The sequence below is a fragment of the Semicossyphus pulcher genome, unplaced genomic scaffold (genome assembly GCF_022749685.1).
Source record: "Semicossyphus pulcher isolate SPU_LCO1_2020_fin unplaced genomic scaffold, fSemPul1.0.p SCAF_4, whole genome shotgun sequence".
Classification (NCBI taxonomy): Eukaryota; Metazoa; Chordata; class Actinopteri; order Labriformes; family Labridae; genus Semicossyphus; species Semicossyphus pulcher.
Window position 1 is genome coordinate 6,499,881 of NW_027211715.1, and position 19,049 is coordinate 6,518,929.

At 40.0% G+C, this 19,049-nt stretch overlaps 2 protein-coding genes across 2 annotated transcripts in view; both read left to right on the forward strand.

Moving 5' to 3' along the window:
- Positions 1–844: 844 nt before the first annotated feature.
- ephx4 (epoxide hydrolase 4) lies at positions 845–15,181 on the forward strand. Its single transcript, XM_069680591.1, has 7 exons — positions 845–1,186; positions 2,391–2,476; positions 4,551–4,708; positions 7,740–7,868; positions 8,239–8,342; positions 11,188–11,336; positions 14,257–15,181. The coding sequence occupies exons 1-7, from the start codon at positions 944–946 to the stop codon at positions 14,495–14,497; spliced, it is 1,110 nt and encodes a 369-aa protein (XP_069536692.1). The 5' UTR covers positions 845–943; the 3' UTR covers positions 14,498–15,181.
- Positions 15,182–16,955: 1,774 nt separating this feature from the next.
- Positions 16,956–19,049, forward strand: part of btbd8 (BTB domain containing 8) — a 32,889-nt gene continuing 30,795 nt past the window's right edge. Inside the window, exons 1-2 of the mRNA XM_069679719.1 lie at positions 16,956–17,243; positions 17,857–17,975. Of these exons, the coding sequence (XP_069535820.1) occupies positions 17,872–17,975 (104 nt within the window). The 5' untranslated portion in view covers positions 16,956–17,243; positions 17,857–17,871. The remainder of the gene's footprint in view (positions 17,244–17,856; positions 17,976–19,049) is intronic.

A 19,049-nucleotide genomic window follows, 5' to 3' on the forward strand; every position in this document is an offset into this window, starting at 1 on the left:
GGGGCTCTGCACTGCAACCCTGAAGAGCACTAAGGTTTCAAGTTCTGTATTGTCATGCACAACAATTCTTAGTTTTCAGGCTCCCTCAAACATTCTACATCTGATGCTGTATAAAGACTGGCCAATACATTAAATAAAATCACGCCAATTAGGTTAAAATCCAATTAGAATCTATGACACAAAGACTTAAAATAGTGCGGCAGAAGAACTTGTAGACCGTAGTAGGCCTAATAGACGTGTAATCTGTAACATATCCAGTCACGTGAGGGATTTGGCTAATCTGAAATTGGTTAACTGGTTTAAAAGCCTAGGCGTGTAATCTCGTCTTGAGTTGTGTTTTCTAACAAAATAATTGCTTGGTTTAAAGGGCTGAATAAAAGCACACCTGTGACCGCATTACATCTGATTTAAATATTAATGCGCTGTCACATATGATTAAATCATGTAACAACCAGCTATTGTTCAAGAACTGGATGGTAAGACAATTAAAATAAGAAGTATTTCATTGATACATTTTGCACACATGCATACTGTCTTTTATACAGCGTTGTTTCCATGAAAGAGGCGTGCATCGCCGGTGCTTTGCAGTGATTTTCTGTGCCTCTCTGCCTAACAGCGCCTCTTAGCTGTGCTGAAATCACTGTAAATCACTGACTGCATCGACAGGCTTACTGCTTGGTTTCGGACTTGCCTTGTATAGTCAACAACACCGTCTCCTGCTAAACAACCAGTGCTGTCACACGCAAGCGTGAAATCTGACGTGATGCTCCAGCCACCGTCCCATTCAAACGTTTCTCGGGATCCTCCCTTCAGACAGTCGTGCGTATGCGCTGGTAACGACACAACGGCATTGTCAGAGCAGTATTTAAACACCAGCGAGCGATTAACAGAGAGAAATCAATAGGTAACTTGATCTGGATAGATTTTCTGCGGCAATGTAAAGATGGCGAGAGTGCTCCACAACTTGCTGTTATTTCTAATCAGACTTGCGCTGAAAATCAGAGTTTTGGGGTATTGGTCGCTTATATACGGTTATTGTGCTCTGTGCACCGTCGTAGCCCTGCTGAAACTTTGGTGGAACATCATCCTGAGGCCGACAACAACCTTCCAATGGGTGATTCGTGAAACTCCCCCGGCTTGTCTGAATGACACGTCCTTGGGAACCCACTGTTATGTTAGGATCAAGGTAAGACACACGCATGCACTTGGACGTGAAAGGTGTCTGGTCACTGTACGGGGGGAAATCCCATTGTTTGTGTGTGTATGAGCCTCTATTACATGCTAAGATGCTCAGATGTAAAATGCTACAACACCTTGGTGTGCCGTGTCGCGTCGTGAAAAGACAAACAGGCCTGATCTGTGGTCAGATCATGAGGCGTCTGTTTATTTTATGAGACGTTTTGGGTGGAAACACGGTTTGCTGGCGCTGCGCTCAGGTGGTGCTGAAAGAACAGCTCCTCCGCCTCTACGTGCGGCGGGCTGCCAGCCTCTAACTGACAACCTGTGTTCAATATTATGTAATTAAATACAAAGGCATGTCTGTAACCAAACCCTAGTGTCTGTGAAATAATTATTTATATAATGTAGTTAGGTAAAAGTATACTAAAATATACAAACATGTACAGGCAGATGAAATCCTGCGTCGTAATAAGGTGAAAGAACAGGCGGATTATAATAAGAAAATACTCTAAGTATATGCAACAGGATGGTTCCTTTGACTGTTACATTAATAGTATGCGGTTACTGATTATTGATCTAAGATGTTCCTGAAGAAGCATTTTAAAGCTACTTCTAGCTAGTGCAGGGCAAGATCATTTTCACTACTGCATACGTTTTGACGGTTTAACCGACAGCAGTGCATTACATACTACAGTAAATACATACTGTTGCTGTTCCTATATGTATCTGGTTTTATATGCAATGCAGTCAAAAATACATTTTCCTCGAAATTGTTCGGACAGTAGCTAGCAGGGTAAATGTAATTAGATAGATTTCCCCACAGACTTTGTTTTCCTGAACCAGCCGCATGTTTTATGCAGGAACCATAAACCATCTCTTCACTTTACTTAATGAAACATAAATGTTTCATTTGGGTGTAGGAAGAACTGAAGAACTTCAGACTTATGCTTGAGGAGTGTTAAAAAAAAGTATGTTTTAACAGGAACTCTGAGATAATAAAGTAGCAACAACAGATACAGTCTTGATTCAGAAGTAAGCCTTTCTTTCATTGTTTTCCTCAAAATTAAATAATGTTTTCACTCACTTCTATGCGGCTCAGTTATAGATGCTAAAAATGCTGACTTGTTCTATTGTGTCCAAAAAGAGGCTGCGGATGAGACTCTCAGCCTAAGTATTGTATGTTAATGCCTGTGTCCCTTTTTCCCACCCAGGAGTCCGGCCTTAGGTTTCATTATGTTGCTGCTGGAGAGAGAGGAAAGCCGCTCATGCTGTTCTTACACGGCTTCCCTGAGTTCTGGTAGGTCACAGGGAAATCAGGGTGCGGGGGGCAGTTGCGGTAACAGTATTAGTGAGCTCCACTGCACCCAGAAGAAGCTGACAACCCAACTGTAAAACTCTGCTTGTTCAGCTGCCTGGTATTTGTTACATCGGTCACTTCTCGGAAATTTCCGCTGACAATGAGAATTCCTTGGCTCTAATGTTTCAGGTTTAAGGTTAAATCTATGTAGTCTGGCTCCTGGGCTGCAATAACAAATCCCCTCCAGCCAGGGGATATGATTTGCCATTGGGGGGGAGGGGGGAAATGGTCCAGAGCATTCAAGATCTCCTCCTCCTGATATGAAATGAAAAATGGTGTTGAGAGTTGCTCCTGGATTGGGGCCAGAGAGGTTGTCAAGAGCTGTAAGCGTGGCCATATCTCTAACAAACCATCTAAGCTGCTGGCAGGACCGCCATTAATTAATGTTATAGGAGAGCTCTTTCTGCTTCACTGCTGTATATTCTTCACAGGAATGATGAACTGCGCTGAGAGTGACATGGTTGAAAAGAACTCTTCACACTTGCTTAATATGTGTTAATTCCCTCTTTGAAATGAGAAGTGTATCTGTGTATCAGAGGGAGGGTGGAGGGGTCCGAGGGGCTTACTTTGCTTTAAACCTCATCTATATTCTAAGATCGGAGTTGAGTGCAGGGATCTTATACTGACTCATCAGAATTGTAGAGAGGGCTCTGCATTGCTTCCCCCCTGCACAGCTGAGGATGAGGAGGCGGGGGGGGGGGGGGGGGGATTTCAGTCCTGATGAGGAGCCTCTACCTCAACAAGATGTTCAATTAGGAAGTGAGCCTGGTCTGCATGACCAGGGGGCGTTTCGAATCTAAAACAGCTTCTATTATGCTGAGGTGACCTTACAAACAGAAAGCTGTGTGTCAGCTTTAAAAACTTTGTGATGTATCATATACCATATATAAGAAGTGGACACAGCCTCTGGCTTTTAAAAGGGAAGCCAGTTTGGAAGTGCAATGTGAGCTAATGGTCTCCAACCACTAGTTTTAAGTCTTTCTCAATACAGCATGATGTTCAAATTATGGTCCCATTTCAAGTAAAATAGACAATAAAGCAGGGAATGATTTAAGACTGTAATTGACAAGTCTTTACTAAAGGGGCCTGTAAATCACGATAGAGGTGTAACAATGCATATCCACCCTGTTCTCCAATTATGGTAACGTCTGGCACCAATAAAGAACAAGATGGCCAAGGTCATGAATGCCAAACTGAGGCGTCAAAAGGGGGGTTTACAAACCATTGGGTGACGTCACGGTGGTAATGTCCACTTCTTATATATAGTCAAAGTTAACTATCTTAAATCTGAACAGTTCGGGGTGCTGGTTTAACTCCCAGGCGCCCCTAACACATGGGCTACAGTCCTTGAAGCAGCGGCTGCCCTCAGCCCTTTGCTGCATGTCACTCCCCTCTCCTCTCCCCATATTCCCTGTCTCTCTTCAGCTGTCCTCTCTAACAAAGGCTAAATAAAAAACAGTGGACAGTTTGAGTCTGTAGGGCCACTAAAGAGCACTTTATAAGACGCACTCCTTTGAAGTTGCACTCCAAGTTCAGTTAAATGTCAGTGGGAATGCTTATCAGCCTGTGAAACAATTGTACAATGTTTGGCTCTAAAGAGATATTTCTGTAGTCTGAGAAAACACCCAAATGATGTCATCAGGCTAACAGATTCCACTTTGACACTCCAAACACTCTTTTGTTATAAGCTGGGGGTTTGCACTTGGAAGGGCAGAGGAACAAGAGACCCTCTTAAATTGCATTATTGGGGATGAAGGAACCAGTGTTTTTAGGCTTTACCGCAAACTTAAAGTCAGAATATCTTAACCTCTGCTGCATCGATTTAGACAACTCTTTCTTTGTCTGATCCCTGATGGTGAAATATTAATTGCTGGAGCACCACTTTAAAAGGAATAGCTGGCTCTCTAGCTGCCAAGGAAGACACAAGTTTAAGCCTGTCTCTCTCAGTATGAAAATAATCAGTTTAAAAAGCGAGAAAATGTTAGTCATCTGTGCCTCTGTTTTCCTGCCTCAGGTTCTCCTGGCGCTACCAGCTGCGCGAGTTTAAGAGTGAATTCCGCGTGGTGGCCGTGGACATGCGGGGCTACGGGGAGTCCGACTTGCCACTCTCCAACGAAAGTTATGGCTTCGATAACCTCGTCACCGACGTCAAGGACATTGTGGAGTACTTAGGTGAGAGGACTGTATGTCTGTAATCTTGAAAATCTACAAAGATTTGTCGCTGTTTTGACAGTGCGTTGAGTCAAAAATAAACTTGTTTATCAGTCTTAAGCTGTGGACAGCCCTCGGGCCTGCAGCATGGCATGACAAACTTCCTGTGACTCATTCTTACTGAACATGGGACATTGTGCAGATACAGAGCCCACAGCCTGCTGTCTGCATGCTAACATTAGAAGGAAGCTAGCCGGAGGCTGTCTGCTCACACCAGCATCCACTAATGATCATTTGGCCAGAAAGATATTTCTTGCTCTTTTACTGGCCAGCACACCACAGTGCCTTTAACTGACTATGTAAGATAACCAGTCTGAAGATTGAAATGTCACTGAAGATTCCCTAATGAGTTCATATACAGTCGTTAGTGTCTGGTGGCTCTATCTTTGTCCTCTCCTTCACACTTGTCACCTCGTATTCAAGTGTGTTGCAGCTACTGTTTCAGCACCAATTACAAGAAAGCTGAAATAAATCAGATGGTCATGTCCTGACTTTGCTACACTTACACACTGTCCTTACTTAGCCTACTTACTTATATAACTTGCTGAAGGTTAATTCTGGTCTTTTACAACTCAGGTCCTAAATTTGTCCAACATTCTTATCAGTCATAATTACACAAACTCAACAAGTTAATAGTTGAGGTTTAGAAAAGCAGGTACCAGGAAAAGCAGCATAATAAGGCAAGAGATAAAGTAGTCACACAATCATGCAGGTTTTAGGTAAACTTAAAGGTTACCTGAAGTTATCTGGGACAAAAACTTAAGTGAATAGTGAAGTTATGCCCCAAATCGACTGTACTTCAGTTGTTTTGCAAACACAGTTTTCTTGTGTAACAAGGATTTATTAGGAACATATTGGATGGACTCATTTTTAAAGTGGTTCACAATGTCCCTGAAATGTTGGAGTGTTTAAAGCTAGCTATTACTGAAGTGAGTACATTTTCATAACCAGTAGAAATGAAGGTTAAAACTACAAAAAGGGGAACAAAGTAACGCTAAAATATCTCTTAATAGCAAGATTTCTTCAGAGTTGTTTTGGCCTTTTTGGGACAGTAGAGCACGCTGCACAAGCAATCGTTTTATATATTATTATGCCAAATTCAGTCAGCAAACAGATGCCTAATTACAAGTGAAGACATGCAGCAACTTTAGCATGTATTTGGAGTTTTGTTCGTATCCATCTGGCAAGTGCAGGTCCAACATATTTTCTACTTTTAACTGCTGTGGTATCCAGCAGCTCCTGTTTAGTGGTGAAATGCTCCTCTTATGTTTGCCAGATAGCCTCTAATGGTGCCTGTTGGCTGTTTGAAGCTGAGCTGGATTTGTAGAGCTCTACCACAAAAAATAGCTGGCTGGTGCATCTGAAAATGGCACTGAAGAGAGACTGACAGAGAACAGCAAAGTTTCTCTCTCCATTCATTTTGTTTCACAACCAGAAAGAGATAATTCTCTGTTGGTTAGTCACTATGACAAGACTTTACACATAATAACTCTCCATAACAACCATTTTTATAACAACAATTCTGAGTAGAGTAGCTGTTAATCATGTTTTAACACGTCTTTCTTCCACAATTTAAACGAAATTAAAGTCTAGCCCAGAGACACCACAATATGTGATAAATATTCTCAAGCAGGTTTTGACCACATTCCTCATTAAAAATTTAAATTCTCTCAAAAGTGCTCACGAGAGAGCTCTATGGTTAATGCTTTGAGGCTTCTTCCATTGTTCTAGCTGTCACTGTTAATTTCTTAACAGGCTTCCGGGAGCTTAGCACTCAATAATGCATAATAGTTATTTCAGTGCAAGTGGGAGGGTAGCATTGATCATCTGGTAACTACTGTGACCTGATCTGAAATTGTACTACAGAGCCCTGTTAACACCAGCTGTTAGAGCCCACATGGGCCACACTGCAGTCCACATTTACAGATGTGTCTTTTAACCATGTATTTAACACCAGCCTCACACAGCAATAAACAACACAGACAGAAAACAAGAAACATTAATAAGACACAGTTGCATGTCAACGTGTCCCTGGGCAAGACACTGAACCCCAAACAGCTCCCGAAGGGATAGCCATCGGGTATGATGGAAGACTGACACATAGGCCTTTGCCATCAGTGTGTGAATGTGAGTGTGAAAGGGTGAATGTGACATGTCATGTAAAAGCAGCTTTGAGCGGCCTGAAGACTGGAAAAGCTCTATTATAAGTACAGTCCATTTACCATTAATCAGCCGGCTGGAGCATAAAACTAAGGTTTTAAACAACACGGAAAGGTTATCAGAATCAGTTCTATCGCAGTGTCTGAAGCAGTGATGTATTTTCTTTTTCCAAGTTAACTTTCTGGATGCAGCTTTTTCGGTTATCTGCTAAAAAAAGGTACTGAATAATAGATTGTGTGGCTGCGAGTTCAGTCAGATAAGGTCTGACTCTAGTGGTATCCCTAAAATGAAAAAAAAAAGATGTTTTTATGAACTTGTTAAAACATGAATTAAAATTTAAATCACTCCCACTGCTGTCAGTGCTCATATCAAACATACAGAGACCAATAGGAGAAAGAACTGTGGCCCTCTGTAATTTTCCAAAAAGGGCTCAGACTAAGCTGTAACAGTCTTATTTTGAAGCATATATGTAATATGAGTGTTAGGTTGCTCGTGTGATTTATACCAGTGGCTGTAAATGGTGCTCACATAGGTAAGGGGATTAGTTCATAGGGAGTAATGTGATCAGAATTCCTCCCGCAGATGGCCTGACCTTGATCTGCATCTGGCTGTGTGTCATGAAATACATCCATTTGATGGGTGTAAATGCCCTCTGAGGGAGGGAGACAGCAATAAAGAAGTGAGAATAGTATTGATTTTTCAGGTCACTGACATGCTTTAGTAAACATCGCAACATCAGCACGAACATCGTGTTCTTTCATCATTAACAGAATTCCTTTCTTCTACTCCGATAACAAAGCAAGGTCTCATGTGTGTTTGCTTCTCTCCCAAGGATACAACAGATGTTGCCTTGTTGGCCACGACTGGGGAGGGACAATAGCGTGGCTGTTTGCCATTCATTACCCCGAGATGGTGACAAAACTCATCGTTCTGAACTGTCCCCATCCCTCTGTGTTCTCAGGTATGATTTCTTTACGTGCAAACAAATGCATTCAGATAATATTCTGCAAGTTGTGAAAGGAAACCAATTTTGTTCATGCTAATTAGAGAGCCTCTGGTTTTTCTCTTGGAATATTACCATAATTATTGTCATTAATTAGGAAGTATTATTACTTCAATTCAATGTATGCATCCATCTGGCAATTCCTCTTCTGCCTTGAGGGAAGTAGATAAGAAGCTAATTACAGGAGGCTAATGTGGAGCTGGAACAGCTGGTTTAGCTGCTGCAAACAGAGAGGCAAAGTCATTGAGAGTTATCACGCCTATGACCTCACAGCGTGCGCAAAGTTGGCGTTAAAATTAATATTGAACTTCTCTCTCCTCTCCTGCAGATTATGCTCTTCGTCACCCGAGCCAGCTGCTGAAATCCAGTCATTTCTTTTTCTTCCAGCTGCCCCGCTTCCCGGAGCTCATGCTCTCCATCAATGATTTCAAGGTGGTCTGTTGTGTGTGGGCTTAAGCGGTTTCAAGGTCAAGGTTGTGTGTGTGTTTGCGTCTCTGTGTGTGTTGTGTGTGGCATGCATGTGTGGTTTAAAGCATCTGCGTTGGTGTGTGTTGCATGTTATTACAGTGTCAGGCTCTTTGAATTGCTTGCATCAGTGTCACAATGAACCACCTGCTGTGACAGAGGTCACATGTAGTAAACATATGGGGAATATTACATTTTAGTTTATTAACGAATCATACGCTAGGATGGATTAAGCCATGTTACCAAAAATATTTGTATTTATATCATAAAGATTTTTTCCCCTCATCTTTATTCTCATTCATATCTAAATGTGCCTTTACATGTAAGTATAATCATTAAAACAGTGATCCATAATCAGTTTTTTATACCATGGAAATGGTGCACAGTGATACAAATATAACAGTATTCTATCTTGTAAAGGGCTCATTGTAGGGGTAGATGTGATCTCAATCGTGAATGTAAAATGCGAGTCCCTAGAGAAAATGATGCAAGGTGCAATGTAATGATTATGTAAAATCTCACTGCCTTTATTTGAAACAGCAATATGTATTGAAAATAGCAGATTTGTTGCGTCTTCATCAAGGTCACTGTCAGCAGCAGCTTACACACCTATAATGTGTCACACTGATGAGTGGAGAGGGAGGAGACTTCTCTATCAATGTACAAGCCTATTGGTCAAAAACGAGGAAGTGTCACATCATGAGGAATGAGGGGGAAGAGAACGGCAGGAAAGGGAGATGGAAGAAAGGAAAGGATGGAGAGGAGATAATAAAAGGAGTAAACCTCAGTGTTTAAAAGAACAGTCAGGGCCTTGGATGAAATTTAAAGGAGACCTCCATTAAACATTTTTGATTGAGATCATGTTTAACAAATGTTTTTAAATGGTTATTCTCATATTTTGCATGGGTTTCACATTTTTGGGTGTTTATTGTTCACAGTGAAAAAGTGAAAACTGCATAATTCTGTGTTTTTCCAGAGTGACATTTTTATAAAGGTCGCCTCTGAAATGGGCCGTTCAGAACAGCTGCAGGTTTCTACGTGGAACCTTGCTTTCTCTGAAATAGAGCAATCGTCACTCACCGTCATTCACCTCAGGCTGCCTTCTTGCTCTTGCTTGTAGTCAAGTCATTGTCAAGATTTCAGTTTACCATTCCGATACCTCCTGGTGATTCTGCCTCGTAAATGTAAGGCTGAAAAACTGAACCTAGAGCAGCCATGTTTTCTACAACTTTAGAGTGACAGTGCTGTGCGGCCGCATTCGCTCCAAATACTGTCAGCCAATCACGGCTAAGGTCTAACCTTTGAATGGCAAAGCGGCTTGTTCGTTTCAGGAGGAAGGAGAGGCTCCGAAAAATAATTAAATTAAAATATAATTTTTAAAATGAAACAAACAAACTTTACCAACATGATTAAAAATAAAATTGATTGCATAGCTTAACACTAGAACCGCCAGGGGTCACAGTATAATAAATAAATAATAAATAATTTACCCACTATTAGAATGTACTGATTTTCAAGGTACAAGGTTCATTTATTTATCATTTTACAACACAAAGTTGTATAATGAAATGCTAGATGTGGTGTCTTTATGCAGCTTACAAAATGACAACATGACAATGAAATATATATAACAATAAGCTTTATTTGCAAAGCGCTTTCTGAACAAGGTGCTTCGCAGAAAACAAACCAAAAGCCAGCATACAGTCCAGAGACCTCCCCACCATCAGACTCACCTACACTCAAGGAATTGAGTAAATCTAATGCCTGATTTACATTCATGAATCTCTTATGACTTGATGAGCAACTTGGTGACACACAGTAGTAGAAAAAGGCGTTGGCGTAGCATCATACAATGTATCAATCTAGACGAGCGAAAATGACTGCGTTCTATACATGGGTACATTTGACCCGCTGGCGGTTATAGGTATAAATGGCCATTTTTAAAATCCAACTTTATGTTGACATTTTTTAACAATAGGGGGCGCTACCAAACACACTTTTAGGAAAAGTCAAAGACTGGGGGGCTTGAATTGGAAAAAAAGTCACATACAATCAATAGACAGCTGCGGGTAAATTTTACCCATTGGCGCTTCTAGTCCCCTTTAACAAAATGAAAGCACAGTACACATGTAGTATCCAAAGAGCACCTGTATGTGATACCTTGCCCAGCAAAGCTTCTATTCCGAGGTCTTCATACCTTTCCTTTAAATTTAGTCAAAGGAATGGCTTCACATTTTGGGCAATATGCCTATATGCTACAGCAAGCAGCCTGATAGCTGAGCTGATAGACTTAAAGCAGGAGTCTAATGTTAAATAACACGTGATAGCTGATTTGTTTAATCAATGCCACCTCCCCATAAAAACTCTTCTGTTTTGTTTTTTGTTTGTTTGTGAAGCTAAGCTAACTATCTGCTTATAGTCCTATCTCTGAAATGTAAAAATGTATTTAGTTTTCTCAAATGTAATGACTTCCTCTAGTGATTAAGCTTTGAAAAACATTTTAAATGTCATTTGATGTTGAAGTGTTCACATATTTTTGATATTTGCTAATCAAATGTAGGATTTGATTATGTCCCACGATCACTGTGTTGGCGTTTTCAAAAGTTAAAGCACAGCATGTGATGTTGTCAAGCCAGCAGTACGTCAGGGTGCCAGAGTTGTGCCCGAAGGTCGTCAGAGCTGATTTCAGCAAAGAAGAACATTTTCTGACTCATATTACACTGACACTGACGTCCTTTTGAAAATGTTTTCTGAATCTAATTTCAGCGCTAACATAAATTCACCCCAGTGTTTGCTTGTGTCTATGCCGCAGGCTTTGAAGGCCTTGTTCACCAGCCGCAACACAGGAATCGGAAGAAAAGGCAGGTGGCTTACTGCAGAGGACCTGGAGGCCTATCTGTATGCACTCTCACAGCCGGGAGCTCTGACCGGAGCCCTCAACTACTACAGGAATGTCTTCAGGTGGGGAATAATACACTTTAAGTATAAATTCTGCTTTATAAAATTACTCTAATTTAAGTAAAAGTATTGAGTATTTTTTTAGCAAAGTGCAGTATAAAAAGTGAAAGCCCTGTTGGTGTTACACTTATTATATATTCTATTATTTGATGTAGTCAGAATCTGTTTGGTCATCATGAGTTATTCTACAGTGTAACTCAGTCAGTTTAAAAGCACATTATATGTACTTTTAAAAATGGTTACTTTATGTGCATCTAGAGAACATACATTTTATTTAATGCAAATTTAGTAGCGCCATCTGCTGTCACAACTCTATAGGAAGAACTGAAAGACAATTAAACCTGTCCCCCAGTTAAGGTCACAAAGAGGTCAAATATTTATATTTACATTCATCGTCATTCTCCCACGTAAGACGTGCCTCTCTAGCCAAGAGTGATCGTCACAAATCAGATCAAAGAAAGTATCAGTGCATGCATTTTTAACATGTGAACTGTACATGCATGGCTGAGCACGCCATCTGCTCCATTCTCAAGCAGCGAGTTATCTCAGAATAGCCTTTATATGCTTACGTAAAACAAATATCACTGACCCATGCTCAATTAGCCTCTCTACAAGCGCATACTGTACCTAAGGGACACAAATACATAAATACGCAGAAACATCCATCCATCCATTTTACTCATCCTGGCCAGAGTGGTGGGAGGCTGGCGTCATTTTGAAGAGAAATAAAGCAAGAACAAATTAATGATCTATCCTACAGATTAAAGTGGGAATTCTGAAGATATATTTCACACACTGTATGAGATCTCCATGATAAAGATAATACGGTATGATGAGGTCTATTTATCAAATTAAAATCAGCCTTTAAATAATCTGAGATAAGAATCGTTTCCATCGGCCTGTTTTGATGCACATCGCAATTTGTGATTAAAATATCCACAAATAGCCGGTGATGTCAGACCGCTTCCACCACTGAACAGAGGACATTGATGTCAGGCTTTAAAGTGCAGAGAATAATTTCAAGTGCAAAGTCATTGGGGGTATATGTAACTGGAATGCTTCTGGTTTGAAAAGGTAACCCAAAAAACTAAAAAGGTGCGATCTTACGTTCTAAGTGGGAAACATTTCAAGAAAAGTAAAAAAGGGGAAGGCTTATTACATCCTTGCTTGCTAGCTCTCAACAGCTTTAATCTGTTAGCTCAACGGATCAGTAAGAACCAGCAAACATTGTTTCAAAGTTAGTTACACTTACATAGAGCTCAAAGCTGATGTTAAGTGATGTTATTGTTATACCAAAGTCATTGATATTACCCTAACATTTTACCATCTGCACAAATGCGATGCCCAGGAAAATCAACACAGCTATACATGTTATATCTATAACCAAGACCCTGAATCTCAAGTAGCAAAGTTTCATTCAGCCATGTTGCACTTTCTGTCATCAATTCTATATTGACTTTACTATCCATAATTAGTATAATATTAATATCATGAATAATATATTATAATATGTAAGGGATAATGATTAGTGAGCAGGTTGTTATAGTGGAATGGGACCCCGACAGGTAGGGTGACCAGATCCCAATTCACCAGATGTGGGACAAAGACTACATTTGTGTGGGACAATGTGGGACAATGTGGGATACCAATACATCGAGGTAGTCTAAAATAACTTTAAAAAAACATTTCTATTCTACCCCTTAGCTTATAACATTACTATGCTTTGCCATCTGGTTGATTCAGTAGCACATAACAAGACTGCAAATAAAAACTTCACAAATATATTATTATTATTATTAATTATTATTTAAATGCAACTTTCCCAAGTTCTCTCACGTGAGAAAACATAGTAAGCATGGAGCTTTCATGCTATTTCACAATGCCTCTCAAGTTAACACACCTGACTGTGTACAATCAAACAGAACAGACAGTCAAGGCTACAATTGTTCTTTTAAGTATAGTACTTTAATGCGCCTTAAAAGGGTAAGGCTTGCCTGTATTTTCTCCAACAACAGAGAGCAACAACACAACCCCAGCACAACTCCAAACACCACATTAAAGTGTTTGCTCTAGTAGAACAATATACTGAACCACATATTAGAAGTAGAACATGTACTGGATTAGGCTACATGGAGTACATAGGCTGATTATCTGAACAAAACAAAACTCACTCAGCCCAGAATCACATAGATTCACTACACAAAAGAAATGCATTTGAAAATTATCTGCATTTACTGGACAATGCCAATTAAAGGCACCACTGGGTATGCAATAAGGCACTACATAAAATAATAAATAAAATAAACAAAACCAGAAATACAAATCAAAACTGGTCAGGAGGAAACAAAAACTTTTTTTTTCACTTTTGTCCATCATAGTAACACAATCAATGCTCTTCCAGCACCAAGGAGAGCACCTGGCTGAATTTTTTTTTAAAGTTTTGTCCATCAAAAGTCTTTCAGTTCTCTCCATCACAGCAACAACTTCAGGCAGGCCGGGCCCACACAGACAATGAACTTTCAGCACCACAGAAAGCACCTGCCGGTGAAACACAAGAATAGAGCACTGTCTTAAAATCTAGCACCACACTGGCTCTATGCTCACAATATTCTAATCTATATCTTAGACAATGTTTAGATGTTCCTCTTGGCTTTATACTTTTTGCTTGAGCGTGCAGCTTCTAATAAGGCCTTCTGCTTAAGTGCATAGCTGTAGAATTCCTTACAACTGTATTCAGAGTTGGTCTTGACTTGAATTTCACTCTTGACACTTGATAAGTGTTTAAGACAGATGTGCAATAAAATAATACAATAAAATATTAATATTAATATATTATTCTAAATTATTTTTAATGTAAATTTTCTTTTCAGATCCTTCATCCGAGAAACTGACTCAGGTTTTTTCCCCCCCTTTCTCTCCGTAGCTCTCTCCCCCTGAGCCAGAACCATGTCAGGTCTCCGGTGCTGCTTCTGTGGGGGGAGCGGGATGCCTTCTTGGAGCAAGAAATGGCGGAGGCATGCCGCCTCTACATCCGGAATCATTTCCGTCTTAACATCATTTCTGGAGCCAGTCACTGGCTCCAGCAAGACCAGCCTGATATTGTGAACACCCTTATATGGACCTTCCTCAAGGAGGGAGAGGGACGTAAAAGCTACAGGAACTAAATCCACAGAGAGGCTTCCGCCAGCCCCTCCCCCTTTCTCCCCTCTCACTTGCCACACCTGGAAGCCTGGAATATGCCTGTGATACCAAGCAACATAGTGATAATGCAATCATTCTTTAAATCTTTCACATTTCAAATATTTTTTAGAGACGTCAGCGGTACAGGAAAGAATCAAAGCACACTGGAGAGGACACTGGGCAGTATGTGTGGCACATATTCAAGATGTTTTTTGCACATGACATCCGCCTTAAAGTTTGTCAGTTACAGCATTACAAATGTGTGGCAAAGTCTCCTTGTAACTTGTATTGTGTGGTGCCTTTTAACTTTCAAGTAGTCGCGGTGTAAAGATGTCCTGAGAGACTGGGATGTGGTGTCGTCTGCTGTACTTGTGTGTTTCACTGGGTTGCTCCGCTCTTCTTCGGGCACAGTCCTTTGGGAGCCACAACGCTCCTGTTCCCTTTATCAGGTAGTGATGTCTAAAGGAGGTTTCTTTTTTTCTATTTTCTCCTCAGAGATACTTGCTCAATTGTAGAGAATGTTGTTATCTTGACCTTCATGTATAGAAATGTCAGTGATGGTTGACTATTGTACTATTTTGTATCTATTCCTACACACTGCATTTTGAAATCCACTGAGCCAGGTCTACACCATTTGATTTTATAAATAAATTACGTGTCAAGCTGTTGGACTATGCTGCTCTTTTAAAAAGTCTGGCCTGTTTTTAGGATGACAATAATAACAGTGCTGTGTTTGAAGCTGTGCCTCATGCCCCATGTGTGTGCCTGTGAACACTCACTACTAACTTTCACATAGCAGAGACAAGAAAGCCCACAAATAGTCATGATTGTACTGTTAAATATATCACAGAGCTGAGTGATACAGCAGTCGATGTTGGTTATTTTCGGTCCAACAAACATTTGGAGTAGTTTAAGGCTTATATTTGTAGCTTAATACCCATGTGGTCATATTTGAACAGAAATGTTCATGTGAAAGGAGCTGGTTTCATCAGGCTTACATAAACGGCACAAACCTCACATGCACTGCTGAGCTATTTAGAGAAGAGAACGTTTGGGCAATACATGATAATGTCTATTTCTAACCACCAAGGACCTCTTACAGAATTTCTTATTTTTACTCCCGCGAAGGAGGTAAGGAAGGATGTAGCATGGGCCAAGGAAAAACCCATTACATTCTGAAGCGGATTTGCATCATATTCATACAAAAGGCTTTGGCGGAGGTCTATGCTTTCTAGTTATTTCTATTTGTATCTTTTTTTCACCTTTTTTATCTTTTGCCCAAAAAGCCTTGATCGGAAACAAGAAGATCAAACTTGTCCAAATGTACTCCTGATTAATGGCTTATTGTTTATATTACTAACACCTATAACATAATTTATTAGCCATTTACAAATCCTTAACTCAAAATATACCTTATAAAAAAGTTCTACCAATATTGCACCAGATCACTTAGCAATAGATCTCACTATCGCACAAGATTTGAAATCTTATGTGTCTCTGGCTCTATAATGCTGATTGAAGCATTTACAGTCCACACTGACATCATGGGATAGGATAAAATGTGTAGGAGAGGACAATGACATCAGTGTCAGTTAGGGGCATGCCCTAATGCTGACCTTCTTGGCAAATGTAAACATTTATTTTGGCAGTTGAGGGTAAAAAATGAACCCAGTAGAAACTGGCAAATATTTTTAATGTCAGTACTTGTATGCCTAATTAAAAATAAATATGGAATCAAAATCACAATTGTTGGATTTTGTTTTATTATTATAAATACTACTATTTATAGTTTGTTTAATAGGCCTATAATGTTTACTCTGTACCATGCAAATAGGTATTTAACATCAACAATAACTTTTTCTGACACTGTATTTAGTATAAGAAAATCATGGCCTACTTTTTACTTTTGTTTTTTTTGTACTTTAATTGCCATACCACAAGGCCATTACATGCTTATCATCTTTAATGCGCTTCAGAGTTAATTTCAAGATTATTTCCGCAATTTGCCTTCTACGTTTCTAGCGAAATAATCAAGTACAGATATTAATTCATTAATGAATATAAATATCAACTTTTGAAATGTACTTGATCACATAAGGGGATATACCGAATTTCCGATCAATAAAGTACTATCTTATCTTATACTGTACAAAGCAATATAACAGGCATGTGAGCCTTGTCTTTGAGAAAGGAACTCCGCCACCAGAGGGCGCCTGTTTCACATAAACTTGTAATCATACGTTGTTTGTTTTCCATGTTTATTCAGACTTTTGAGATTTGAAACTCAGATCCTGAAAGCACCATTTGAGGACACGGCACCTTCAGGCCAGCTTCCTTACTTGCATTGCGCAGGTGCATCAGCTTCCGGGCTGTGACGACTTGGCCATACCTTCTCCGTTTTTCAAACCGTATCCTAGTGGGTGGACACAGCGTGCAGCAGTGATGTCAACAACATCGGTCAGTGGGTCAGCCCGTTCATGATAATAGTCTGTTTAATTTATGCTTGTTACCGAACCCTACACTTACAGAGAATTATCGGCTGCATTTAATGTTACGGGTCTATATTTCTCACACGGTACTCAGGCTTTAAGGTTTAAGTACATAAGTACTACTAACGGTCGCGCATGTTAGCTAGTGCTAGCATGCTAGCGGCAGGAGGAAAATGAAGCAGTGATGTTAAGATGACGGCACTAACCAGCAGAGAAAACGCAATTACATGTATTAACACAGGTACGTGTGTGAGAGTGTGAATCAGTGTTTCATTATGGACAAGGGCAGCTATTGTATTAACAGAACTTATCTAAAAATAGAGAGAAACAGGTTACACTGGGTGATGCTATCTGTGGTATGTTCATTGATGCTGAGTTCACGTTAAGGTAAGCATGCCATGTAGTATTAAAGCTAACATTGTCATTTCATTAATACAGCTTTGTATATTTCTTGGTCATCGAACAGTTAGGCCTAAGGAGTTTGTATCTGGTTGTCAAGACTGCCTCTTCTCATTATCATTTATTTAAATTGTAAAACAGCGCCTCTCTGGGTTGGATTGTGGGTAAACGTGTCAAGTCATGCAGGGTGAGGCAAGAGAAGTGTTTCTATTGTTATTAAATTGTATTTAACAATTGTACTGCAGCATTAATTTACAGAATCTAAAATCTGATTCGGTTAACAACCTGGCATGTATATGACTCACGATTTGTGCCTTTTGCAATGTTTCAGATAACCTGTCTCACCTTTCCTCCTCAAAAGACTCCCTCAGCATGACACTGGGTTGTATCTAGTTCCCATTTCCTATAAAGATTTGTAACAAATTCAAAGGATCTTTGTCTTGTCTCTGTCCTAGGGAACTTAATAAACCATGATCACGACAGAGGCCGCAAGAGAGTTCCAGGCCAAAGAGCGCAAATACAAAGAGCAGCTGAAGAGATGTTTATCATCTGCCTTATCTGCAGACCTTAACGGGTAAGTAAGACATGTGACAGTATGCAAAGTCCAGGGTCAAATGGTGATCGTCAGCTAATGTCAATTTAAAGGTTCTTGTTAAGCAATACAGGGCTGTCAAATGGAAACACTAATAGATTTTAGGATCGCCTGAAAGTAAGGTGATTTTTCTTACTGTCCCTGCAGTTTTTTTGTTGACATTTGAATGCTGTGAAGAAGGGTGGTTGCACACACATCTTGCAGATGTGGGGCAATAAGAAGAGCAGCATCCGTAAAAAGAAAGGCTTGCATACCTGCTCCATGCCACAAAAAAAAAAGCGTATTCAATAATCACAACGTTTCCTTGTTCACCATTTTGCTCAGCGAAAGGCTTACCAGCTCTCTGACGGCAGGTGTGTTTAACCATCCAAACCTTGAATGCTTTGCCATTATTAGGTCATAAACAGTAAGCAGGTGTAAAGAACCAGATGGTGCATCCAGATTTATCAGGATCATTGTTGCTATATTATAGTACTTCAACAATTGTGTGACAAGAAAATATTTACAGAAGAACCACTTTAAGCTTCTATTTGTAAAATATGATTGCTCATTACAGCTCCCTTAGCAGCCCATCAAGAGGAGTGTAGAGTATGCAGTCAATAACAAAGCAGTTGATAAGAAAGTATTACAAATAAGTATTTTAAAATATTAAGGCAACCGCAGGAAGTTGTTTAGCATACAGATATAGATGTGCACGAAAAATATTAGGCTGATGGGTCCAGTAGTGCACATGCTTGCAGGCACAAATTCAGGCACATGACCGAACGCGTCGATGTTGATACTTTTTCAATGAGCTCTATACACTCTGTGTTGCGATAATAACACCAGAGGAAGGATTTCAAGCAAGCATGAAAGCTAATTTTTACTTTTTCAGATATGTTGATTGACAGTGAGATAAACGAATCAGTTTGTGCATAAGCCTTTCTTAACAGAGGGCAACACACCACAATTTAATTTAGCAGACACTTTTGTCCAATGCGACATACATCTGAGATTTAATACAACTGGGACAGTCCACTGGGACTGAAAGGGGTAAATTGGCATGCAAGTGATTTT